Source organism: Tursiops truncatus, chromosome 12, assembly GCF_011762595.2.
Source record: "Tursiops truncatus isolate mTurTru1 chromosome 12, mTurTru1.mat.Y, whole genome shotgun sequence".
NCBI lineage: Eukaryota > Metazoa > Chordata > Mammalia > Artiodactyla > Delphinidae > Tursiops > Tursiops truncatus.
In genome coordinates, this window is record NC_047045.1 from 2,492,522 (window position 1) to 2,520,172 (window position 27,651).

The 27,651-nt window shown below is 35.3% G+C and overlaps 1 protein-coding gene across 1 annotated transcript in view; it reads right to left on the reverse strand.

Annotated features, from left to right (window-relative positions):
• EYS (eyes shut homolog) overlaps positions 1–27,651 on the reverse strand; it is a 1,685,417-nt gene that overhangs the window by 1,063,430 nt on the left and 594,336 nt on the right. The window contains exons 18-19 of the mRNA XM_033867388.2: positions 12,332–12,503; positions 11,304–11,382 (exon numbers count right to left, since the gene is read on the reverse strand). Coding sequence (XP_033723279.1) covers positions 11,304–11,382; positions 12,332–12,503 — 251 coding nt within the window. The remainder of the gene's footprint in view (positions 1–11,303; positions 11,383–12,331; positions 12,504–27,651) is intronic.

The following is a 27,651-nucleotide window of genomic DNA, read 5'->3' on the forward strand; positions in this document are numbered from 1 at the left end:
TACCTGTTAGCCATTTGTACGGCTTCTTTGGAGAAATGCCTAACACATTTTTTGCCCATATTTAATTGAGTTATTGGGTTTCTTTTTTTTTGCTGTTGCATTATACGAGTTTCTTATATATTTTGGATATTAATCCTTTATCCAATATGTGGTTTACAAACACATTCTCCCATTCTATAGGTTGCCTTTTCATTTCTCTGATGGTTTCCTTTGCTGTGCAGAAGCATTTTAGTTTGATGTCATCCCATTTATTTATTTTTGCTTTTGTTGCCTTTGTGTCAAAAATTTTAAAAAAATGATTGTCAAGACCAACATCAAGGAGCTAACCCATTATGTCTTCCAGGAGTTTTACAGTTTTAGGTCTTATGTTCAAATCTTTAATCCATTTTGAGTTGATTGTTGTGATCGTGTAAAATAGGGGTCCAGCATCATTATTTTGCCTATGGCTATCCACTTTTTCCAACCCCATTTATTGAAGAGACTATCCTTTCTGCATTGTATATTCTTGGCTTCTTTGCCAAAAATTAATTGAATATATTTGTGTGGATTTATTTCTTGGCTTTCTATTCTGTTCTATTGGTCTATGTGCCAGTTTTTATGTCAATACCATACTGTTTTGATTATTATACCTTTGTAATATAGTTTGAAATCAGGAAGTGTGATGCTTCCAGCTTTGTTCTCTCTTCTCAAGATTGCTTTGGCTATTTGGGGTCTTTTGTGGTTCCATATGGATATTAGGATTATTTGTTCTATTTCTCTGAAAAATGCCTTGGGCATTTTGATAAGTGTTGCATATAAACTGTAGATTGCTTTGGGTAATATGAACATTTTAGCAACACCAATTCTTCCAATCCATAAACAGGGAATATCTTTCCATTTTTTTTGTATGTCTTCAATTTCTTGCATCAGCATTTTACAGTTTTCAGTGTACAGATCTTTCATCAACTTGGTTAAATTTATTCCTAAGTATATTATTCTTTTTGATTCTATTGTAAATGGGATTGTTTTCTTAATTTCTCTTCTAATACTTTGTAGCTAGTGTATAGAAGCACACTTTTTAAATACTTTGTCTATTTTAAGATGCTAACAAATTAACTTTGAATGCATATAAAAGTTCTATATTTTTACACTTAAAATTTTGGAATATTGGGGCTTCCCTGGTGGCGTAGTGGTTGAGAGCCTGCCTGCTGATGCAGGGGACATGGGTTCATGCCCCGGTCCAGGAATATTCCACATGCCGCGGAGTGGCTGGGCCCGTGAGCCATGGCCGCTGAGCCTGCACGTCCGGAGCCTGTGCTCTGCAGCGGGAGAGGCCACAACAGTGAGAGGCCCACGTACCGCAAAAAAAAAAAAAAAAATTAGGAATACTAATTGTGGTGTCCAAACCAATCATTCCTCAGGGAGAAGCTGGGAGTTAGGGGTCCCCTCGTTTTGTATGTTGTTATGCCGGGTCTGGGGTTTATGGTGAGGGTGTGTCTCAGCCTTTTCTATCCATTTTAACATGTATATTTTCTGTTACCGATGTGTAGTAGTTATCCAGCTAGTCTCTGGATTTCTCTGAGGAAGAATTGTTCTGTGCATAGCTGTGCATCTGTGGCAGGAGCAAAATGCAGAGCCTCATATATTGCCATCTTGATCCAGAAGTCTTAATGTGCATGAAATCATAATCTTTTAATTATCCAGTATTCCTATGCATGTATCCAAATTTATGTCCAGTATTTCTGATGCCTATCATCCCAGAAGCAGAGAGATGTCATGGAGTCAGAGGAACCTGGATGATATCTGTCTCTTCCTTTTCAATCTTTGGCATATTTGTACACTTCTCCTACTTTTACTCAATCAACAAAGGTATTCAATTTATTGTAGCTTCGTTTATGCATGAAATGGCAATAATCTCACCTACCTCATAAAAATTCCTATGATAATTAAATAAAATAATGACTATAAAGCAATTAGCCCTGTTCCTGGGACATAATAACTGTTCAGTAAATAGTATGTTCTTTCCTTTACACTCTGAAGGTCAAAGGCCTTGTCAGCCTCTATTTCAGTCATTTGGAACTTGCTTAGGATACAAAATGAGTTTTTCAGTATAGTTAATGTCTACTAAATCATACTATATACTTCTTAAGTTCATATTTTAGATATTATATACTTGCTGGTGTTCTGGAAAGCACAGAACATGTTGCCTTGAACATGATATGACAACTGTTTACAATGTAATGATAACTCTGAAAAGATTTGCACCTATAATTCTGAGAAATAATTTATAGAACTTTATGACATCATTAGTAAAACTTTAAAAATGTATTCTGAATATGTTGTCCACACAGAATTTGTTAGTGAATATATACAAATATGATTCATTTGCACTGTGGGTTCTCAAGTTAGTACATCTTCAAAGGTAATTACCTATACAAACATGAGATAGTTTTTTTAACATTTTACCCTGAAAAGTAATATTTTCTAGAACTATCATTAGTTGACACTAATGCTTCTAAACACTTAGTGACTTTTAAGAAGTGTTAACATAACAATAAAAGCTCAAACTGACAAGGCTAATGTGGGAGCCCTTGCATTCATATCATGCATCAAATGGAAAATTAAAGGTTTGTCAGAATCACCAGAGAGTTTAATTAGTGTCATTTTCAATAAGAAATTGGCTGTGCACTTGAGTATAAAACTCAAGTTATGCTTGCAACCCAGATGGTGATCTTTTACATTCGCCTAAGTGATAGAGTTAAATGTATGTTTTTTTTATAAATGAATACCATTCTGGTATTTGTTCTACTTTTGCTGAAAATGTGAACTCCTTAAGGACAACCAAAGGCACTTAGACTTGGGGCAGGTACTGCAGTTATTTTTATGGATGTAGGATTCCACAGGGAATGGCGTGGAAACCTGTTTCCCTCTTAGCCCTAAGGCGAGGTATATTTAGAATGATTTATTAGAAAGCATTACATAAACTAATTGAATTATATTTCCAATGGGAAGAAAGAGATAGTTTTTAGACTGCCAAAAGTTCTGTGTCTAGGGTTTACAAGAATCTTTTACTAAATTAATTAGAAGGCTTAATGGGAAATACAAAAGCAATTTCTTTTTAGAAAAATCAAATTATCATTTAAAGTTCTTCATATTTCCTCTTTCAAAAATTAAGGAAGATGCCTTTCCCTTTGTTCATCATTATTTATATTACTTTGCTATACTCTATTTAATATAATAAAGTGCTTCCCAAGAAGAATTCACTAAAATTTAATTCAGAAAATGACAGGAAGAAAAGGCTGGTATGTTTAGAGAAAGAGGAGGAAGCTGGGAGTAATGTTTCAGACCAGGGCAATCTAGACAATTGAGCTAGACCCCAACATTCACTCAACTTGTATTCAAAACACCAAGTCAGGAAATGTACAAGACTGTAAGAATAACAGAGCAATGATGTATTCACTGTGGACTGTTTAGACTAATAAATGTGCAAGTTAGCTCTCTGACAGTTGTGTTGTAACCTGAGGTGTGTATATATATATATATATATATATATATATATATATATATATATATATATATATATATATATATATATATATATTTACAGTTTAGATCCAAGACTTTGTCTTGAGATCTCTGAACTTCCCTGAAGTATAGAAAGTTACTATCTGAGATCATTTTTATCATAGCATTTGTCTCATCGAATCATACGTTTTCTTTTTAACTGCTGTTTTAATACTTTCTTAAAGTAAGATCTTAGAGAAATGAAACATGTTAAACAAGTAAACATGGAACTGTCCATTTGAAGAGTGGAAACAGGACATGGTTCCCATTAGAGCCCTACCTTATCCACTACAAAGACCTATTAAATTTCATAGAATTTCTTGAACTTTGTCTAGCTCTGAATAAAACTTACCAATATAGTGTACTCTTTCTAAAACTTAAATTGCATGTGAATACTCTGGATAGCTTGTTAAATTTTAGATTCAAACTCTTTGGGATGGGGCCTGTGTTTCTCCATTTCTAACAAATCCCCAGGTGATCCTGATGCTGCTAGTTCATGAACCAAATATTGGTAACAAGAATCTAGTCCAACAATTTTAATTTACTCACAAGGATGAGGACAAGCCAAAGGGTGTTAGAGTGACTTCACCAAGTCTTATAGCAAGAGGACAACAGAATAAAATCACATAGACACTAACTGCCCTGAATTCCAACTTAAGGCTCATTGTACCACCAAGTCTTTGATTTTTCTCTCAAAGGGATTCCTTGGCTGTGGAAGTGTACATATAATAATGCATATGATAAAGACTTAATATCCCTAATGTTTACTTCCAATATAATTTTTATTATATATATAATATATATATTTTATATATATATATTATATATATTATATATAATATATATATAATATTATATATTATATATATATTATTATATATTATATATATATAATATATATATTATATATATATTATATATATATAATATATATTATATATATATTATATATATATTATATTATATATATATATTATATATTATAATATATAATATTATAATATTATATATATTAATTATATATATTATATATATATTATATATATTATATATATATATATTATATAATATATATATATATATAAATATATATAATATTTATCAAAACCTACATGATTGAATATGGGTCTACAGTAGTTAATAGAGAGAAGATTTTGTTTGATTCCCAATTTAATCAGACATAGAATGTTTTGTTGTAAAGAAAATACACTCTTTAACTGTTATTTCAACAAATCAAACAAGATTATTAAATATAAAAATTGGGATTGTTTCAGTAAATATTAATTTTTATTTCTTCATTGAAAATGTGTCTGGCAGTACTTCCAGGAAATAGGACCACTGAAAAACAGGAAAATAAAACCATTGTCTTAGAAACTTCCTGAAAAGGCACAAATGAATCAATATAGGAAAGAAAAGTACATCAGGGCTAAAACTAGATATGACCAAATTCATGAAACAAGTGAAGATTTTTTAAAGATAATGCAAAGTTCCAAACCCATTAAAAAAGCTAACACTTAATACTACTCCTATTTCCTAAGGTAAAGAAAAGAATGCTGCAAAAGAAATCTAAAGTGTATATTAATAATCATGGTAGTATATTGTACTCTAACTTGGCAAAATGAGGGGTCAAGCATGAACACGTCCAAAAGACTGAGAGTTCTGTGATTCAACATTGCTAAGGACTCTGTAATACTGCATAGGATGTGGGTTTAGTGTTGGTGGTCAAGAGGGGCTGGGAAAGGAAGGGCAGCCCCCTTCCCAACCTGTTTTGCTCTTCTGATTCAGAAAGGCTCACTCTTGCGTGAGTAGTGATGAAAGTCTGTCCTTATACTGGCGATTCAAGGTTTATGGCCCATGACAAATAATGGAATAGACAGAGAAAATACGTAGGAAAAATATGTAGGAGATTCCTAATAAACACACAAATATTGTGGGGAAGAAATAGGGTGTGAAGCCAAAAGGAAATATACCCACAAAAATACAAATTAGCATGAAGAGAATTTTCAAAGGACAAATGATTATTTCCTACCATGAAATAAAGTATGAAAAAAACTCAAAATTCTACATCTAAAACACATAATTTTTAAGAGCAATAACCTTAAGATATCTTAAGTCTTCATCAAGAGGGTACTGGTTAAATAAATATGAAGCCTCCATACAATGGAATATTAATAAGAATAAAGTAGAACTATATATATTAATGGAGAATAATCTGCAATGATAAAGTGAAACTGTGTGTGACAAATATTACCATTTATGATATGTCCCTTATTTTAAACTTGCGTTTTCAATCAAAGGAGATAAATATTCCCTACAATGACATTTGGGAAATAGATGAGCATTTGGTGGGAGATCCCAACTCAAATCTTATGCTGAAAATCATACTGATGGACCAATCTCTTAATTGCGAATAAAAAGATGAGACAAATACTAGAAGAACTCAAGTAAGTCCCTATTAAACGTGCCACAAATCATACAACCTTTGGAAAAAATATCAGTACACTTGGATACACAAAAAGAAAGCCTTTGAATGTCAAGATCCACGATATAGGGCTTCCCTGGTAGTGCAGTGGTTGAGAGTCCGCCTGTCCATGCAGGAGACACGGGTTCGTGCCCCGGTCCGGGAAGATCCCACATGCCACGGAGCGGCTGGGCCTGTGAGCCCTGGCCGCTGAGCCTGCGCATCCAGAGCCTGTGCTCCACAACAGGAGAGGCCACAACAGTGAGAGGCCCGCTTATCGCAAAAAAAAAATCCACTATATAGTAATTAAATATTAACAAAAAAATGAGAAAATGTACATAATGTATATGATAGACAAAAGGTAGAATTCTTACTATATAAAAAGCCCCATATAAATTTCAGCTTACACTTGAGGAAATACAGATACACACACACATTCAGTTATTTTCTTTGTTCATTTCCTTTTTGTTTAGAAAACTTCCTTTAGTCCTTCTACACATGATTAGTTTTTCTTCATCTGAGAATGTATTACTCTTTTTATTCTAGAATCTTTTTTTTAACATTTTAGTACTTAACACACATAATTTTATATTCAAAACAAAACACTTCTCCCTTAGAGTATTTATCCTTCTCAGTCCCAAAAAGTAGAAAAGAAAATACCTGATTTCCATATTACTCTATTCTCTTTTCTGTGTACTCAGAGTTGAACTACATGTTTCACTAACCATGGCATCCATTCCATACCCAATATTGCATTTGCTTTTCTCTAGCATTAATTCTAACATTTTTAAGCTTGTTTCAAATTATCAGGTTGACAACAAAAACTTTTGCTTGTGTTTTACCCTCTGAAACCCTAACATAAACTTTGCTTTTACGCTTTCCCAGGAGCTTCAGATACATATTGAGTGAGAGTTCTTTTCAATCAGTACTGCCTGTGTTTCACCACTGCTCTTGTCTCTTTGGACTAGAAATACAGACTCAAACATCAATCCATGAATGCCCTTCAGAAGCTGTTATCTGTTTTCCATTTGCATGAAATATCTTTTTCCATGCCCTTACTTTCAGTCTGTATGTGTCTCTAGGTCTGAAGTGGGTCTCTTGTAGACAGTAAATATATGGGTCTTGTTTTTGTAACCATTCAACCAATCTGTGTCTTTTGTTGGGAGCATTTAGTCCATTTACATTGAAGGTAATTATCGATATGTATGTTCCTATTCCCATTTTCTTAATTGTTTTGGGTTTGTTATTGTAGGCCTTTTCCTTCTCTTGTGTTTCTTGCCTAGAGAAGTTCCTTTAGCAGTTGTTGTAAAGCTGGTTTGGTGGTGCTGAACTCTCTCAGCTTTTGTTTGTCTGTAAAGTTTTTAATTTCTCCATCAAATCGGAATGAGATCCTTACTGGGTAGAGTAATCTTGGTTGCAGGTTTTTCTCCTTCATCACTTTAAATATGTCCTGCCAGACCCTTCTGACTTGCAGAGTTTCTGCTGAAAGATCAGCTGTTAACCTTATGGGGATTCCCTTGTGTGTTATTTGTTGTTTTTCCCTTGCTGCTTTTAATAGGTTTTCTTTGTATTTAATTTCTGACAGTTTGATTAATATGTGTCTTGGCGTGTTTCTCCTTGGATTTATCCTGTATGGGACTCTCTGTGCTTCCTGGACTTGATTAACTATTTCCTTTCCCATATTAGGGAAGTTTTCAACTATAATCTCTTCAAATATTTTCTCAGTCCCTTTCTTTTTCTCTTCTTCTTCTGGAACCCCTATAATTCGACTGTTGGTGCATTTAATGTTGTTCCAGAGGTCTCTGAGACTGTCCTCAGTTCTTTTCATTCTTTCTTCTTTATTCTTCTCTGCAGTAGTTATTTCCACTATTTTATCTTCCAGGTCACTTATCTGTTCTTCTGCCTCAGTTATTCTGCTATTGATCCCATCTAGAGTATTTTTAATTTCATTTATTGTGTTGTTCATTGTTGTTTGTTTCATCTTTAGTTCTTCTAGGTCCTTATTAAATGTTTCTTGCATTTTGTCTATTCTATTTCCAAGATTTTGGATCATCTTTACTATCATTATTATGAATTCTTTTTCAGGTAGACTGCCTATTTCCTCTTCATTTGTTAGGTATAAAATAAATGAATACATATGTTCAAAAAAATGTGTTCACAAGTGTTCATAGCAACTATTCACAATAGTTCCATATTGGAAGCAATGCAAATGTGCATCAATTGATGAGTGGATAAACAAGATCATGTATTATACAATATAGTCCTTCTCAACAATTAAAAGGAATTAATTATTGTTATTCTCAATGACATGGAAGAATCTCTTAGATGAAGCTAGGCATGAAAGTATGCATAATTTATTATTTCATTTATATGAAATTCTAGAAAAAATAAATCTAGTCTACAGTGATAGAAAGCAGTTCAGGAATTGTCTAGGATCAGGGGTACAGGCTGGAAATTGACTGGGAAGGGGCACAAGAGTCTTTTAGGATAATAGAATGTTATATATCTTGATTGTGGTAGCGGGTACATGAGTGTATACATGTGTCAAAATTCTTTGATCTGTACATTCCAAATGGTTGCATTTTGTTGTATTTAAATTATACCACAATAAAGTTAATTTAGAAATTAAAAGAAAAAAAACAACCAAAAAGAAGCTGTAATCTGGGCATTGCAACATAGAGAAAGTTACAAAAAATAGGTGAGCTAAGTAAGATACATATCTATACCCCTTATCCATATCTCCAGATGGAGCTCGTGAGGCAGGAGGTATATCTGATAATTACTGTATTTTGGCTTTTCATAAATAATATATTTTTAATATTTACAGAACAAATGACCAAAAGTACATTTGGAATGTACTTGCAGTGTTAGTAAAAAGACAGTTAAAAAAATTTATTGAACTATAATAATTAATATAGATGGCAGGATAAGATTTAAAAAAAGAAGAAAAACAGAATAAATAGTCCTAAAATTGACCCATATATAGGTATTAGTGCATAAAAAAATGAGGCATACCAAAACAATCCAGAAATAATAGATACTTTGGTAAAAGTTCTTGGAAAATTGATTATATTTTTGAAAAAAATATTATATTTCTTTTTATCAATTATAACAAAATATTCACAATGGATTAAAGGACTAAAAGTGTTGTTAATCATAAAATTGTAATAAATGAGAATATAAGAAAATAATTTAAATATTTCTGTATAAAAGGACCTTCTAAGGAGAGAGGCAAAGTATAGTATCATAAAGAAAAAGGTAAAGAAAAATACAAAAATCTCATAACTTTACAAGTTTTGTAAAGAAAGAAGGGTCACACTCTAGACAAGATTTGTAATTTTGCAGAATCTAGTGGATTTTATCCATAATTTTAAATAGTATATAAAAACCAAAAAAGGCAGGCAAGTCAAAAGAAAAATACCGTTAGTCAAAGGCTGTGAGTAAACAAGGCTCACACAAACAAATACAGGTGGCGAATAATCATATGGAAATGTGTTCAATCTTCATAATAAGCCAGTGAAATATAAATCAAAATAATGACATGCTACTTTTTCCTCATCAAATTAGTCAACACTTTTAAAAAATGATTTCATTTGATAGGATCTAGGGAAGCTGGCATGCTCATACTCTCATTAAATAATAAGTGTGGTTCCTCAACACTTATTTGGAACACTTTGTAGCTACTGAAAAGTTTGAGTCATGACTCCATGTATTATAATGAAATGGTCCCTAAGATACACTAGGTGAAACCAAAAGTCACTTAATAAGGAGTATGGTGAGTTCAACTTCATGTTAAAATAAAAATATTATGAAAAACCATCTAGAAGCATATAGGTAGCATTAAACAATTGTTCTCATAATACTGGGTGTGTGGATATGAATATATACAAATTCATATAAGAAAGAAAATATTTCTTTATTTATATATTTAATGCAGAAGACAAATACCACATTTGCACTACCAAGAGACAGGGTTTTGGAGGTTATCACAGGCAACACATGCAACAGTGCAGACAAGATACATGCCTCCTGCATCTTCTACCAGGGAATTTATTAATTACAACATCTCCTTCTCCACATCAAGTGTGGCTTTCACTATCTAGAATCAAATCCACAAAATGTCAATAAATTATTAGGCTTTCAAAAATGTGTCAAAATATATGCTAGTTGATTTACCTTCATTATATAATTTAATTCTCACAACAACATAAGAGGTAGTTCCTATGATTTCCCTCATTGAATAGATAAAACATGATTTCAGATTGCAAGTAATTTGTCCTAGAGCACACAGAAGGTAACTAGCAAAATTGCTGTTCAATTCTGTTTCTCCCTCCAAAAACATCATTTACTGAGTATCAACCATATTTAATGTGTATCATCACACAATGATCCTGCAGTATAAGAACTGTATTTTACTGATAAAGGAAAGAGACACGAAGGATTTAAATAAAACATCTATAGTCTCACAATGCCAAAGGCTGTCTTTCATGCCTGTGCTTCCTTCCTTTACCATGTCATTGTCAGCCAGGAAGGACCTGGAAGAACTTCCCATTATCCAGGAAGGCACATGGGATTCTCATCCACTATGAATGGTCTTAAACTTCAGGTAACCAAAACTTCTCTGCAGATGACACATTCCACATAAAATAGCATGTGTCAATCACATCATGTCTTATGCCTGAAGATCAGAAGACAGATTCTGAGAGCATTGCTGGTGTCAAGGTTCTCTACATGTACGCATCTCTTGGTACATCCATCCAGTACTTATTTTTCTCCTTGCTGTGTATGGATCCATTTAATCTCCTCATCCTTACACATCCACAGACACCTGTGTGTCCTAAGATCGGAGAGGGGGAGGCAGATGGCAAATCATAAGGCTTCTGAGCTCTTTGGACAATGGTCACTTCCAGGATTTAGTTGATTGAGGACTCCATATTGCAGAAGTTTACGATACCAATAGACAGGGCAGGGGGAGGTGAAAAAGCTATGATTTTTAGTTTTGTTTGGAGCCAGCAAAGATTCCAAAAAAGAAATTCCAAAGGAAAGGTGAGAGGCACTTAAATAATCAGTAAGTGCTGAAATAATGATTCTGAGACCTACAGCAAATAACTTGTTTCCCACAGGATACATCCAAGAGCATATTTGGCCCATTTCACAACGTTTTGGACAGGACCAAATATCAAGGAACTTTTGGTGTGGACCAAATGTCTTATGGATTTTTTGATAGGACCACATATCAGCTAACTGTTTTGTATTTCTTTTAAATTACTTTAAATTTAGTAAAAATTATAAAACTTACATTAATCTTGATCTTACATCTTGAGCTAGTCCATTCTGCACTGCATGAACATTGATACTTATTAATGAAATCTATGCATCTGAAACACAGAATTATGTTTTTAAATAAGTAAGGCAATGAAAGCATAATTTCAAGAGAGTTCACTGTTTAATGTTTTTTTCTTTTCCAGGTCAGGAAAAAAAAAACACATTCCCATGAGCAATAGAAGGCAGAGTCTATTTCTACTTTCTTATCCTTCAAGGTGACTGGACTGAAAGAACAAATCAATTCTCATTTTTGCCATCTTCCCCATGGCAATGGAAAGGAAGAAAAAAAAAAACAGCTTGAAAAGATAAAAAAGTATGTCTAGGGCTTATGTAGGAAACTGAAATCAGCTGGGGCCAAATGGCACTGTAGTGAACTACCCATCTTCATCCTCTCTCTCTGGCTTACAAAGTCTGTGGCAAGACTAGGAAAGAAAAATGGTGCTGAGGAAGGCAGCTGTGTGCCTCTTCGAGTCATCCCTCCTTGTCACCTGCATCTTCTAGAAATATCCCAACTCTAGATTTGCATAAACTAATATTCTATCCATGAGCAGAATAGTTATTATACAACTCTATAAAGAGATTCACAAAATGTCTTATCTGCAAATAGGGATGAAAGAACTGGTCTATTTAGGAACATTTTAAATACTAAGTTTGTGGTATTATCCCTCCACAGAACAAATAATAGAATCTCTCATCATCCTACCTGTTACTACTATTACTGTGAGCATTACTTTTAAGATTTTTAAAGTCCAATTAATTCACATTTATTGAAAATTACTTTATGCTAATGAGCAGAAATAAAAGAAGGGCAGAGATAATGTATCAGTGCATTTCATTAATTTAAACGGGCAGCCTCTGTCATCTTAACTGTACTTAGCTCTTGTTTTATGAAAAAGCATAATTAAAATTACCTTTATCAACTTTTCCTTGAGATTCAGTTTTAAATATCGTGAGTTAAATTTGCCTTCTTAGATTTAATAATAGAAGAATAAAAATAGCTACCTGCCATGTAGAGGAGGATGTGAGAGGCAGTCATTTGCCTTTGCTTCACAGTGTGCTCCGAAAAACCCACTCTTGCAGTCACAGGTGTAATGATTTATGCCATCAATACAAGTTCCGTCATGGAGACAGGGCTTTGATAGACATTCGTCTATATTTACTTCACAATCGATGCCTACATTAGAAGAGACAAGACAAATAAACAGGCTATTTAAATGCAAAACTCAAAAGTTTGTTCATTATAGAAAATGTCACCAAGAAATCAGGACTCCCTCCATTAAAGATAATTTGACATCTTATAGTGAAAGAGAACATTTTTTCAAGGTTAAACATGTTTAGGTCTCTGAACTCTCAGACTAACTTAAAGTGAATGAGGAAAACAAAGCACAAGCTTAATCTACTTAAAAGATTTGTTTTTAGAGTGAGGAGTTGTTTATTAAAAAATATAGGTGAAGTAATGAATTTCATCAAGTTGTCACTGTGAATACTAATTTATACTTTTTTTGGTAATGATCCTTGATAGTCAAACATTTATTATCTACAGGTGTTAAAAGTTTGAAATTTCTATATTTGGTCTTAGTGGGTCAATGATGAATAATGAAATAAGTCAATAATGAACTAAGATTTCTAAATGTAACCTAACTTTGGATAAATACCTAGTGTTTTTGAAGTGTTTTTGAAGACCAAAAAAAAAGTTTCAAATAAATAGTTTCAAATAAATAGTTTGAAAGACTATCTCAGTATTTGTTTGGATATCAGGTAAAAGTTTGGGGACAGAGTGATTGGCAGATATGCAGCCGTTTCACAAGGTGACATCATAACTTTATTTATTTATATACCATATCAGAACTTCTATTTAAGTGACTGCTATTTAGAGTGGTCACACCAGGAGAGTCTGTGATTTATTGCAAACGAAACTTCCAAAGCAAAAAAAATATTTTTGGAAATTCTCTTTAGAGATAATCAGTTTTCAAGTCAAAATTCTATTTTTAATGGTTACATCTTATTTTTTTTACTGTAACTGTCACTACCTATATAGAACTTTGGATATTAATGATACCATAAAATTAATATATGTGAATTAGTCAAATCTGTATCCATATTTTAAAAGACCATCAAGATTTAGGTTCAGGGTGTGGAATAAACAGACATAACAGACTATATTAGGTTGCAGTAATAATAATAAAAAGGGACCTACTTCTCTATGTCTCAGTGGCCCATGTCACAGGCTTATTTCTCACTAGTATTCCATGGCAAAGGTGAGCTACAGATCCAGTTTATATTATCTTCACACTGGGACCCAGGTTAATGGAGCATCCTCTATCTGGGTGATCGCCATCATTGTTGAAGAAGGAAAAGGGTACTTGGCATTGTTGAAGAAGGAAAAATGTACATACACTGCTCCTTAAATCTTCTACATATATTAATTTGCCAATCCAAGTCATGTGACCAAGCCCAACATAAATGAGATGGGAATTAATGGTCCTCCCTCAAGAAATGGCAGCTATTTGTGACTATATTAATATTTAGTGCAGACACGATCATTGAAACTTCTCATTGTAAATGAGAATCATTTATTAGTATATCATAGGTTTATTGGAATAATAATGTAAAACCATGTACTTAAAAAACTAGCCCAGGGCCTTGTACACATTTAACATTTTATTATTATCATTTTCTTGAGACAATTTTATCAATACCACTATGTTATATTAAATAAGTGATACAGGTGTTTCCAGAGACATATTATTCCAATTAAGAAGATAAGTGAAACGTTTTTCTGTAGGACTATGTACAAATGCTGGCAAAATCAGTGATGGAAATTTCAGTTAAGAAGAGGTGGTCTACTTAACACAAAAGTGGGGTTGAGATGCAGAGTTATAAAGAGAATTGTTTAGGGTGCATCCAGTGCTATTTGGAGACAGGAGACGCATCTGCATGGAGGGCAAACATGTGTCAGTGTAGCTGGAGAACACATCACCAACATTACCTGAGGAACTTTCTCACCTGATGCTTTATTCATTAATTAAGCTGTGGTGATACTTTGACCCACCCCAAGTAGCCTCCAGAGAGGATAAGAATGTAATGACTGATTGACCTGAACATTTTGGTCCCTGTAAACACTTATTTATTTATTTATTTATTTTTTCATTTTTAACACCATAGTCCTTGAGCACCATACAAGTCAGGTCCCCTTTTAACTTTTTAACTTCATCTTATTCTACCCTCACTCTTGGCTACTCTGCTGTCTTTGCGCTGACCTCAAATACTTTGTTCCTCTTTTCTAGAATTCTCTTTTCCTAGATATTTACAAGAGTCACTCCTTTATTTCTTCAGGTCTTTATTCCAATGTTGTTTTCTCAAGGAGGCCTATTTGACCACACTATTTAAAATTGCATCCCCTTCCTCACCCATAATCACCATTATCCTGTTTTATGTTTATTTTATCACCATAGCAAACAATCTCCTTCTGGCATTCTATGAGATTTACTCATTTTTCTTTTCTTTTTGTCTTTCTTCCCCATTATAAACTTAGCTCCATTAGGGCATGGTTTTTGTGTCTAGTTCAATATGGAATTCAGTGAAATCTTTTTAAGTAAATACGTCATTGTTGTGAGTGTGTGTGTGTTTTTATTTTGTTTTTCATGTCAGTTTTGTTTGTTTGTGGGAATTCCCTGGCAGTCCAGTGGTTGGGACTCTGCGCTTTCACTGTCAAAAGTGAAGGTTCAATCCCTGGTCGGGGAACTAAGATCCTGCAAGCTGCACACGCGGCCAAAAAAAATTGTTTTTTCGTTTGCTTATTTTCCTCAGAAGTCTCTTCCCCTTCCCAAGCAAGAACAAAGCAATTCTTGAAATCTCAGTCCTTGCAATGGTGAGACTCAGAATCTGGAATGAGGTGATTCCTCCTAGGTGTGTGTCTGAAAGACTTGTCTTGCCTGTGTAGTCAAGGGGAATTATTTAGTGAAATTTCTATTTTTTTCTATCTTCAAACAGAGAAGTTTCCGTGATAACTTAAAAAGACATGAAGGTGTGGAGAGTGTTGAACTTCAGTTCAAAATGAGCTCCCCGTACATAATTACCAACTGTGAGAATGAAGGAAAGACTGCTGCTTGCAACAACACAGATGGACCTTGAGAGCAGTGAGCTGAGTCAGACTGAGAAAGACAAATCCTGCACGATGTCGTTTGTATGTGGGACCCAAAACAAACCAACAAACAATTCATAGAAAAAGAGAAGAAAATGGTTGCCTGAACCAGAACCAGGGAGGTATGGGCAATAAGGAGAGGTTGGCCAAAGGGTACATATTTTCAGCTGTAAGTTAAATAAGGCCTGAGGATCTAATGTATAACATGGTAGCTAAGTTGATAGTACTGTTCTGTATAATTGAAATTTGTCAAGAGAATAGGACCTAAATGTTCTCACATATACACAAAGGAAAGATAAAAATTCTGAAGTGTTGTATGGGTTAATTAACTATGTGGGAGCGGCCCTTTCACAATGTATATGTATATAAAATCATCACCTTGTGCACTTTAAAAGCTTATAAGTTTCTTTGTCAACTATGCCTTAATAGATCTGGAAAAAAATAGAAATTTTATATGAACACCATAAATGGAAAACCATTATCTTGTTCCAAAAGTAAAAAGGTAACTCAAAATTAAATGCAATAAAAACAATTACCAAGACATCAAAACTTCAAATTTCTCGTCTGTAAACTGTGGATCAAAATATCTATGTCATAGAACAGTTTACAGATATATGGGAAGTATATATACATTTCTAGGGGCACATAGATGATAATAAATGATATTTATAATACATTATTGTTATAATGACACATTCATTTATCTTCTTCATGGGATTAAAATACGAATGCTTTGACATTGTGTCCATGAATCCAAGCAAATCTAAAATAAATGATAATTAGTATTTATTAGACATTCCCAAAGGCTTGTTCAAAATTTGTCTCAGTTCTTTGCCTGATTTGCCTTATATTATGTCACTTGCTTCCTGCTGCTCATTAATTTATCTAACACATACTTATTGAGCATCTATTTTGTGTCAGCCATAGTTCTGGACTCCTTCCATAGTTGTCTTTGACTTGGTGTGTATCATCACAGCCTACCTCCATCATAGTGTAACAGATATTTCCCAATAACTTAATGAGCATTGTGGATTTTGTTTGTCAAGAGAAGAAATAGTACAAGAAAGTTTTGCTTTTTGTTGTCTGATCTATTGTTCTTTCCTGCTATCCAGTTGCTTGCCTTGTGGCTACAGTAATTTATATTTGGGATGATTTTTAATTGGCTATTCTAAAATTAGAGTTCTTAATTTCATTCATAACATAGGCAACTCCTTTTCTAAGCAGAGTAGATGGTTACCTGTGTAATTTGGGGGACTTTCCATGCCCCTGCCTGGGTCAAAACCCTCTTGACCAGATTACCTCAATGCCTGTCTCTGTATTAGAGATTTTCACATCAGAAATAAAAAATCCTTTGCAGAAATAAGCCATTGAAGTATATAAATTGAGAAGCATGTTCAGTAAGATATTTACATGCACCAACACCATTATGACAAATAATATATGTAAATAAATACATCTTTATCTCTCTGTATGTATCATCTATCTGTCTAACTAACTCTTCTCCAACCTCTGGTCCTTCCCTTACTTTCTCTCCAAGCCTTCTTCACCCAACTTCTCCCCACTGATTAGTCTTATATGTTGAAAAATTTCCCAAAATGACTTTTCTGATTCCCAACCCTTTTCATTTCACATGTGTTACCCTAACAAAGTAGTTTATGGACCCTTTACTGCATACTGAAATAAATGTCGTCTTCTTAGCCTCTGGGTCAACCTTGCCTTTCTTACCATTCCTCTGATGTTGTCAACTACTCTAGTCCCCTAGTTTACAAACCTGATTGAATAATAGAATCACCTGTGGAGTCTTTAAAATTATAACTTCCCAATTCTGAATCTCTGGGAAGTAGGCCTGACAAACTTCACTAAGAAAACATTTCCAGCTGGTTCTAAAGCACAGGTAGATGTGAAGACCACTGCTTTCATAAAACTAGATTAGAATTAAACATTATGTTTTCTTATATCCATGCTTACTCCTGATAATTCTGCCTGGATTGTTATGTCTCCATTTCTGCCTATTTGGTAATTGCAATCATTGTTGCTTTTGTTGTGGTCATCCATTTACAATGCTTGGTGTTGGTTTATTTATCTCTTATAAAAATAAAATACAGCGTGTGTGTGTGTGTGTGTATGTGTGTGTGTGTGTGTGTGAAAAAAGACATATCAGTGGTCACTTGGGGATGTGGAGGGGTGGAATGTGGGGGAAAAAAAGGTGCTTTATAAATGAGGCATAAAAACACTTGCAAGTGGTGTATATGTTCCTTTTCTTCATTGTTTTGGCAGTTCCATGGGTATATGCATATTTCAGAACTTATATTGTGCTCTTTAAGTATGTGCAGTTTACTATGTGTCCGTTGTATTTAACAGAGCCATTAAAAATAGGCTAAGAACAGACGCTTGTCTCAACAAATAAATGTAGCAAAGAACAGAAAAGTCAAGTACAGTATGATCTCTGTCAGTTGAATTTTCCTATAGTTTACTTCCCTCAAAAAATATATCCCAGTTCTTAAAAGAGATGGGACTCAATAAAAGGTAAAAAAAAAAACAAAAAACGGCAAAGCCATCAGCAGGGTGAGCTCCAGCTAATTTTCAATTGTGAGACACTAGGTGCACGGTGCAGACATGCTAGGATGTTTGTTCTTCCTGCCCCATATTTTAGAGAGGATATTAAACACCCCCATTAAATGCCTGCAAGTGATGGCCAGAGTGCAGTTTGGAGAATTACGGCTGTGATCTTTAATATGGTTGTGCCTTTGTAAAGAGTCTCGCTCAAAATTTCCAGGGTAATTTTGGAGTCAACGTTTTTTTTTTTTTTGTTTTTTGGATGATATATATGTCTAACTCACCTCAAGAATATATCCACATACTTGAAGTTAGGGACCAGCTGGTGTAAATTTGTGTGGTTATCTCCTGACCTAAACTTTTAGCTTCTTTTTGTTTCTTGATTGCAGTTAAACTTCATCTTGCCTCAGGGCCTTTGTATTTGCTGTTCCCATGTTTTGGAAATATTATTAGCAGAAAAAATTTCCATAAATGATTCCTTTCTACTCTTTGGCACTCATCTCTTAAATATATTTTTTCCTTGATTGTCTTATTAGCCTAACTTAGTCCCAATTTATCAGATTACCTTATTTCTTTCACAGAATAATAATAAAAACAAATATTAAATAAATAAAAAATAAAGCCTGTTTTTAATTCCAGTCCTACAAAAATTCTAACTTAATAAATTTCCACTGATATCTCCTAATAAAAATAGCTAACAACATTTAACAATTTATAGTTAAACTATATTTGCTTGAATTATTGCCTTATCTTTCATAGCTGATTATTAGTTATTTGGTGACAGAGCTTATACCTATTTATTTTTACTTTATACAAAATGCCAAATAAAAATATTTTCATGTTGTCAATGATCAAATAACCTGCCTATTTCCTGTTGAATACATCCAAATAGTGGTAACATTTTAAAAATGATTATAACTTACATAAGATAATATTTACAAATGACCTAGTAAAATTAATACAAGCACATAATAATCACATAATGAACTTAGGAATCAATGAGTTTGAAAATTCAAATTGCCACTTGTAACCATTTTGAATTGGTTCAAAATAATGGAATAAGAGCCTCTTTAAACCAAGATGAGAATTTTATAACAATATATTTTATTATTATCGATACTTAAAAGAATTTGACTATTATATACAATGCTTCCATTTTGGTCCTCTGGTACATGACATTCTTTAAGGAATAATCTAAGGAAACATATGATCTTGTTCTTTAAAGGTAGTTCCATAAAAAATTATAAGGTGTTCAAAAAAACAAGAGAAACAAACTATCATCAGTGGAATGAGACCTAAACATTATGCAGAAGTTGAAATTATCAGAGAGGGAATTTAACATATGACTAATATGTAAAAATAGTGAAACAGTTGGACATATGAATAGGAAAAGAGAGAAGAAAATTATTTTTATAATATTTAAATGGAAATACTAGATGATACAAAGATAAAACCATGTGAAATAAAGTTTGAATTTATATTCCAAATGCCATAAAACAAGTATAATTAGATTACATATTGATCTCAAGAGGCACCCCCCATGTTATTAAGTGTTGAATTGGCAGTCAATAAGTATGTGATCTATCAAGTACTGGATTAAATAAGCACGGATTAAGCATTTAATTAACAGCCATTTTGCTAATATTCTCATTGTTTGGAAAGATTTTATGGGGATATTGTGCAGCCCAATGTTTATTTTCAAAAGCTCTCCAAGGAACTTTTACTGATGCTTTATTTTTCTGTGAATAAATATTCTAAGATTGGACAAAGGCTTTTAAAATTCATTACAATAGTCCTTTGAGCTTTGGGCAAAGGACAGGTATCAATAAATATTTGATGATAAAAAATAATACAGATAATAATGATTTCATTTGAATCTTGTCTCCCCTCACCTTTTCATACCTCTTGTATAAAAAGGATGAGGGGGGGAACTCTTCAATATCAATCCAGGATCAAATGAGGGCATCCGTCTCATAGACTTCATTACCACAAGAATGGGGCTTGACAGGAGAATACTTCATAGTTCATTGGAAAGATCATAAAAACAATTACTATGCCATTAGAAGGAACTTTTGAAGAGGAGATTCAAAATACCCTTGACAAAATTGCTAAGACAAGCAAAAACAATATTTCAATTCATATATGTTGCTCCCTTATTGTTCTTAAGTCATATTAAATGAATAAGTCAAGAAAGGCATGTGAGGACGAAGGGAAGATGGCGGAAGAGTAAGACGCGAGAGACGACCTTCCTCCCCACAGATACACCAGAAATACATCTACACGTGGAACAATTCCTACAGAACACCTACTGAACACTGGCGGAAGACCTCAGACCTCCCAAAAGGCAAGAAACTCCCCACGTACCTGGGTAGGGCAAAAGAAAAAAGGAAAATCAGAGACAAAAGAATAGGGACGGGACCTGCACCAGTGAGAGGGAACTGTGAAGGAGGAAAGGTTTCCACACACTAGAAGCCCCTTCACGGGCAGAGACTGCAGGTGGCGGAGGGGGGAAGCTTTGGAGCCGCGGAGGAGAGCACAGCAGCAACAGGGGTGCGGAGGGCAAAGCAGAGAGACACCCGAACAGAGGATCGGTGCCAACCAGCACTCACCAGCAGGAAAGGCTTGTCTGCTCACCCGCCAGGGTGGGCGGGGCTGGGAGCTGAGGCTCGGTCTTTGGTCAGAGCGCAGGGAGAGGACTGGGGTTGGGGTGTGAACACAGCCTGCAGGGGGTTAGTGCACCACGGCTGGCCAGGAGGGAGTCCGGGGAAAAGCCTGGACCTGCCAAAGAGGCAAGAGACTTTTTCTTCCCTCTTTGTTTCCTGGTGCGTGAGGAGAGGGGATTAAGAGCGCTGCTCAAAGAGCTCCAGAGACGAGCACGAGCTGCGGCTAACAGCGCGGACCCCAGAGACAGGCATGAGATGCTAAGGCTGCTGCTGCCGCCACCAAGAAGCCTGTGTGCAAGCACAGGACACTATCCACACCCCTTTTCCGGGGAGCCTGTGCAGCCCGCCACTGCCAGGGTCCCGGGATACAGGGACAACTCCCCCGGGAGAACGTACGGAGCGCCTCAGGCTGGTGCAACGTCACTTTGGCCTCTGCCGCCGCAGGCCTGCCCTACACTCCGTTCCCCTCCCTCCCCCATCGGCCTGAGTGAGCCAGAGTCCCCAAAGCAGCTGCTCCTTTAACCCCGTCCTGTCTGAGCGAAGAACAGACGCCCTCCAGTGTCCTACACGCAGAGGCAGGGCCAAATCCAAAGCTGAGCTCCTGGGAACTGTGAGAACAAAGAAGAGAAAGGGAAATCTCTCCCAGCAGCCGCAGAAGCAGCGGATGCTCCACAATCAGCTTGATGTACCTGCATCTGTGCAATACATGAATAGACAACAAATTATCCCAAATAGGGGAGGTGGACTTTGAGAGCAATATTTATGATTTTTTTCCCATTTTGCTCTATTTCTGAGTGTGTATGTGTATGCTTCTGTGTGAGATTTTGTCTGTATAGCTTTGCTTCCACCATTTGTCCTAGGGTTCTGTTTATTTTTTGTTTTTAATTTTTTTTTCTTAATAATTATTTTCTATTTTAATAACTTTATTATATTTTATCTTACTTTATCTTCTTTCTTTTTTTCCTTCCTTCCTTCCCTCCTTCCTTCCTTCCTCCCTCTCTCCCTCCCTCCCTCCTTTCATTCTTTCTTCCTTCTTTCTTACTTTCTTTCTTTCTATTGCTACTAATTCTTTCTTTCTACTTTTTCTCCCTTTTATTCTGAACCCTGTGGATGAAAGGCTTTTGGTGCTGCAGCCATGAGTCAGTGCTGTGCCTCTGAGGTGGGAGAGCCAGCTTCAGGACACTGGTCCACAAGAGACCTCTCAACTCCACATAATATCAAATGGTGAAAATCTCCCAGAGATCTCCATCTCAACAACAGCACCGAGCTTCACTCAACGACGAGCAAGCTACAGTGCTGGGCACCCTTTGCCAAACAACTAGCAAGACAGGAACACAACCCCACCCATTAGCAGAGAGGCTACCTAAAATCATAAAAAGTCCACAGACACCCCAAACACACCACCAGACGTGGACCTGCCCACCAGAAAGGCAAGATCCAGGCTCATCCACCAGAACACAGGCACTGGTCTCCTCCACCAGGACGCCTACAGAACCCACTGAACAAACTTAGCCACTGGGGACAGACAACAAAAACAACGGGAACTACGATCCTGCAGCCTGCAAAAAGGAGACCCCAAACACAGTAAGATAAGCAAAATGAGAAAACAAAGAAACACACAGCAGATGAAGGAGCAAGATAAAAACCCACCAGATCTAACAAATGAAGAGGAAATAGGCAGTCTACCTGAAAAAGAATTCATAATAATGATAGTAAAGATGATCCAAAATCTTGGAAATAGAACAGACAAAATGCAAGAAACATTTAATAAGGACCTAGAAGAAATAAGATGAAACAAACAATGATGAACAACAAATAAATGAAATTGAAAATACTCTAGAAGGGATCAGTAGCAGAATAACTGAGGCAGAAGAACAGATAAGTGACCTGGAAGATAAAATAGTGGAAATAACTACTGCAGAGCAGAATAAAGAAGAAAGAATGAAAAGAACTGAGTACAGTCTCAGAGACATCTGGGACAACATTAAATGCACCAACATTTGAATTATAGGGGTTTCAGAAGAAGAAGAGAAAAAGAAAGGGACTGAGAAAATATTTGAAGAGATTATAGTTGAAAACTTCCCTAATATGGGAAAGGAAATAGTTAATCAAGTCCAGGAAGCACAGAGAGTCCCATACAGGATAAATCCAAGGAGAAATATGTCAAAACACATATTAATCAAACTGTCAAAAATTAAATACAAAGAAAACCTATTAAAACCAACAAGGGAAAAACAACAAATAACACACAAGGGAATCCCCATAAGGTTAACAGCTGATCTTTCAGCAGAAACTGTGCAGGCCAGAAGGGATTGGCAGGACATATTTAAAGTGATGAAGGAGAAGAACCTGCAACCAAGATTACTCTAACCAGCAAGGATCTCATTCAGATTTAATGGAGAAATTACAATCTTTACAGACAAGCAAAAGCTGAGAGAGTTCAGTACCACCAAACCAGCTTTACAACAAATGCTAAAGGAACTTCTCTAGGCAAGAAACACAAGAGAAGGAAAAGACCTACAATAACAAACCCAAAACAAATAAGAAAATGGGAATAGGAAAATACATATCGACAATTACCTTAAATGTAAATGTACTGAAGGCTCCCACCAAAAGGCATAGATTAGCTGAATGGATACAAAAACAAGACCCATATATATATGCTGTCTACAAGAGACCCACTTCAGACCTAGAGACACATACAGACTGAAAGTAGGGGGATGGAAAAGATATTCCATGCAAATGGAAACCAAAAGAAAGCTGGAGCAGCAGTCCTCATATCAGACAAAATAGACTTTAAAATAAAGACTAGTGCTTCCCTGGTGGCTCAGTGGTTGAGAGTCTGCCTGCCGATGCAGGGGACATGGGTTCGTGCCCTAGTCCGGGAGGATCCCACATGCCCCAGAGCGGCTGGGCCCGCGAGCCATGGCCACTGAGCCTACGCGTCTGGAGCCTGTGCTCCGCAACGGGAGAGGCCACAACAGTGAGAGGCCCATGTACCGCAAAAAAAAATAATAATAATAAAATAAAATAAAATAAAATAAAATAAAATAAAATAAAATAAAGACTATTAGAAGACACAAAGAAGGACAATACATAATGATCAAGGGATCGATCCAAGAAGAAGATATAACAATTGTCAATATTTATGCACCCAACATAGGAGCACCTCAATACATAAGGCAAATACTAACAGCCATAAAAGGGGAAATTGACAGTAACACATTCATAGTAGGGGACTTTAACACCTCACTTTCACCAATGGACAGATCATCCAAAATGAAAATAAATAAGGAAACACAAGCTTTAAATGATACATTAAACAAGATGGACTTAATTGATATTTATAGGACATTCCATCCAAAAGCAACAGAATACACATTTTTCTCAAGTGCTCATGGAACCTTCTCCAGGATAGATCATATCTTGGGTCACAAATCAAGCTTTGGTAAATTTAAGAAAATTGAAATTGTATCAAGTATCTTTTCTGACCACAACACTATGAGACTAGATATGAATTACAGGAAATGATCTGTAAAAAATAGAAACACATGGAAGCTAAACAATACACTACTTAATAACGAAGTGATCACTCAAGAAATCAAAGAGGAAATCAAAACATACCTAGAAACAAATGACAATTGAGAAACAGCGACCCAAAATCTATGGGATGCAGCAAAAGTAGTTCTAAGGGGGAAGTTTATAGCAATACAAGCCCACCTTAAGAAACAGGAAACATTTCGAATAAACATCCTAACCTTGCACCTAAAGTAATTAGAGAAAGAAGAACAAAAAAGACCAAAGTTAGCAGAAGGAAAGAAATCATTAAAATCAGATCAGAAATAAATGAAAAAGAAATGAAGGAAACAATAGCAAAGATCAATAAAACTAAAAGCTGGTTCTTTGAGAAGATAAATAAAATAGATATCCATTACCAGACTCAATAAGAAATAAAGGGAGAAGACTCAAATCAAAAGAATTAGAAGTGAAAAAGAAGAAGTAAAAACTGACACTGCAGAAATACAAAGCATCATGAGAGATTACTACAAGCAACTCTATGCCAATAAAATGGACAACCTGGAAGAAATGGACAAATTCTTAGAAATGCACAACCTGCCAAGACTGAATCAGGAAGAAATAGAAAATATGAACAGACCAATCACAAGCACTGAAATTGAAACTGTGATTAAAAATCTTCCAACAAATAATAGCCCAGGACCAGATGGCTTCACAGGTGAATTCTTTCAAACATTTAGAGAGGAACTAACACCTATCCTTCTCAAACGCTTCCAAAATATAGCAGAGGGAGGAACACACACAAACTCATTCTACGAGGCCACTATCACCCTGATACCAAAACCAGACAAGGATGTCACAAAGAAAGAAACCTACAGGCCAATATCACTGATGAACACAGATGCAAAAATCCTCAACAAAATACTAGCAAACAGAATCCAACAGCATATTAAAAGGATCACACACCATGATCAAGTGGGGTTTATTCCAGGAATGCAAGGTTTCTTCAATATATGCAAATCAATCAATGTGATAAACCATATTAACAAATTGAAGGAGAAAAAAACATATGATCATCTCAATAGATGCAGAGAAAGCTTCTGACAAAATTCAACACCCATTTATGATAAAAACCCTGCAGAAAGTAGGCATAGAGGGAACTTCCCGCAACAGAATAAAGGCCGTATATGACAAACCCACAGCCAACATCATCCTCAATGGTGAAAAACTGAAAGTGTTTCCACTAAGATCAGAAACAAGAGAAGATTGCCCACTCTCACTACTCTTATTCAACATAGATTTGGAAGTTTTAGCCACAGCAATCAGAGAAGAAAAGGAAATAAAAGGAATCCAAATCAGAAAAGAAGAAGTAAAGCTGTCACTGTTTGCAGATCATATGATACTATACATAGAGAATCCTAAAGATGCTACCAGAAAACTACTAGAGCTAATCAATGAATTTGGTAAAGTAGCAGGATACAAAATTAATGCACAGAAACCTCTTGCATTGCTATATACTAATGATGAAAAATCTGAAAGAGAAATTAAGGAAACACTCCCATTTACCATTGTAACAAATACAATAAAATACCTAGGAATAAACCTACCTAAGGAGACAAAAGACCTGCCCTTTATATTTAAATCTTCATCTATCTGAATATTGTGTGTGTGTGAGCTGTGTGGTGTAAGGGAAGCACATAAGTTCATTTTTTCCATGTGCCTAACCAGTTGTGCCTGCTACTCGTGTTGAATGAGTACATTTTTACTCACTGATCTGCCTGATCGGCGATGCTTTCTTGTTGCAGATCAAGTTCCCATACATGACTATGTGTATTTCTCTGCCTCTATTCTGTTTCCTTAGTTCAATTAGTTGTCCACGTTTCAGTACCATAAATATTTACTACTTACATTTGAAAACCTCAATACTGATAGTGCAATACATCTCATATTTTTAATCTGCTTCAAGAAGATTTAGTTACTTTTGACAGTTTCTTCTGTTCCGCATAAATCCTTACATTCCAACAAGCAAACAAAGACCAGGTAGAAGTTTAATTGGAATTTAATCAAATTTGTAGGTCAATTTGAGTAGAATTGATATTTATTTATTTATTTGAGCCTTTCAAAATATCTTTCCAAAAAAATAAAATGAATAAATTCAACTAGACATTCATTGATTAAGATAAAAAAAGAGACTAATTAGCCGGGTCACAGTTGCTCTCCATGTACCAAGGGCTATGTCTGTGTGTTTTAATAGAGTTTCAACATCTAGAATTGCTGTAAAATTTGTATCACAATCTGCTAAAGTTTCTGATAATCTTCTATTATTTCTATGGCCCTCTGGCCTTGCACTGTCCAATCTGGTGAAGTAGATAGGGCCATGCTTGAATCCAACCCTGCAACTCTCAAGACTTTCAAGGGAACACTAATTACTACAAGCCCCATAGGGATACAGAATTGCTTTCAGTTTAAAATCTTGATAAGTCTGAAGGAACATTACAAGATCTTCCAATTGGACTTTCCTCCATAATAGCTCTATTCCAATATGAAAATTCTATTATTAAATATATTAACTACACTATACATTCTGGGACTGTGGTGAAAAACAAAACAAAATAAAACAAAACAAGACAGATTTATTACCCATCTAGCAGATCTGAATAATCTTTTACTCCTATAGGTGAAGTAGTGGTATTTCAAAAATAAGTATAAGTTCAGAGGGAGCTGAACTCAATGACTCCTAAAAGTGTGAACATTTTAATTTCATCATTGAATAGTCATACAAATAAAAGGTCTCAGCTCCCTCTGAAGAAGGCTTTAGGATGATATAGGGAACATCTGTGACTATATCACAAGATCCTAATGCAAAGGGGCGTCCTTCAGTTGAGGGAATGCATCTGTGACATAGCTTAGGTTTGAAATTATGTAAGCACCTAGGAATCCCAACAAAGACAACTGGAATTACATTTCTGCCCTGCAGACCCATATATTTCATTCTATATATACATAAAGTAGCATCATAGCATTCTGTCCTCATGTTTCATTTCTAGAAAGTCATCACCAACTAGCCATTGCCCAGAGTATCTGTGAATCTATCTGTTGATCATCATTCTGTTTCTCTGATTTATATGGTTATTTGCTCATTGTTGTATCTGGTAGTCAAGCCTATCTAACAGGCTTCATCCCATTATTCTTGGATCCCATTATTCTCATTCATACCAGGGACCCTAGCTTCCCTGCAGCAAGCCACATTGTCCCCTCCAGTCTTTAAAGGGCTATCACCACAAAGCTCTGTGAAACAGTAGTGACCCTTACCCACCCTATTTCAGTCTTGTGAGTGGAGAAATGCCCTTCTATATCCTGTGGGGATAGAAAGTAAGAGGTACCTGGGCAGCTTACACATAATTGATCCATTCAGACATTTCCATTAACAATGAGCCTATGAA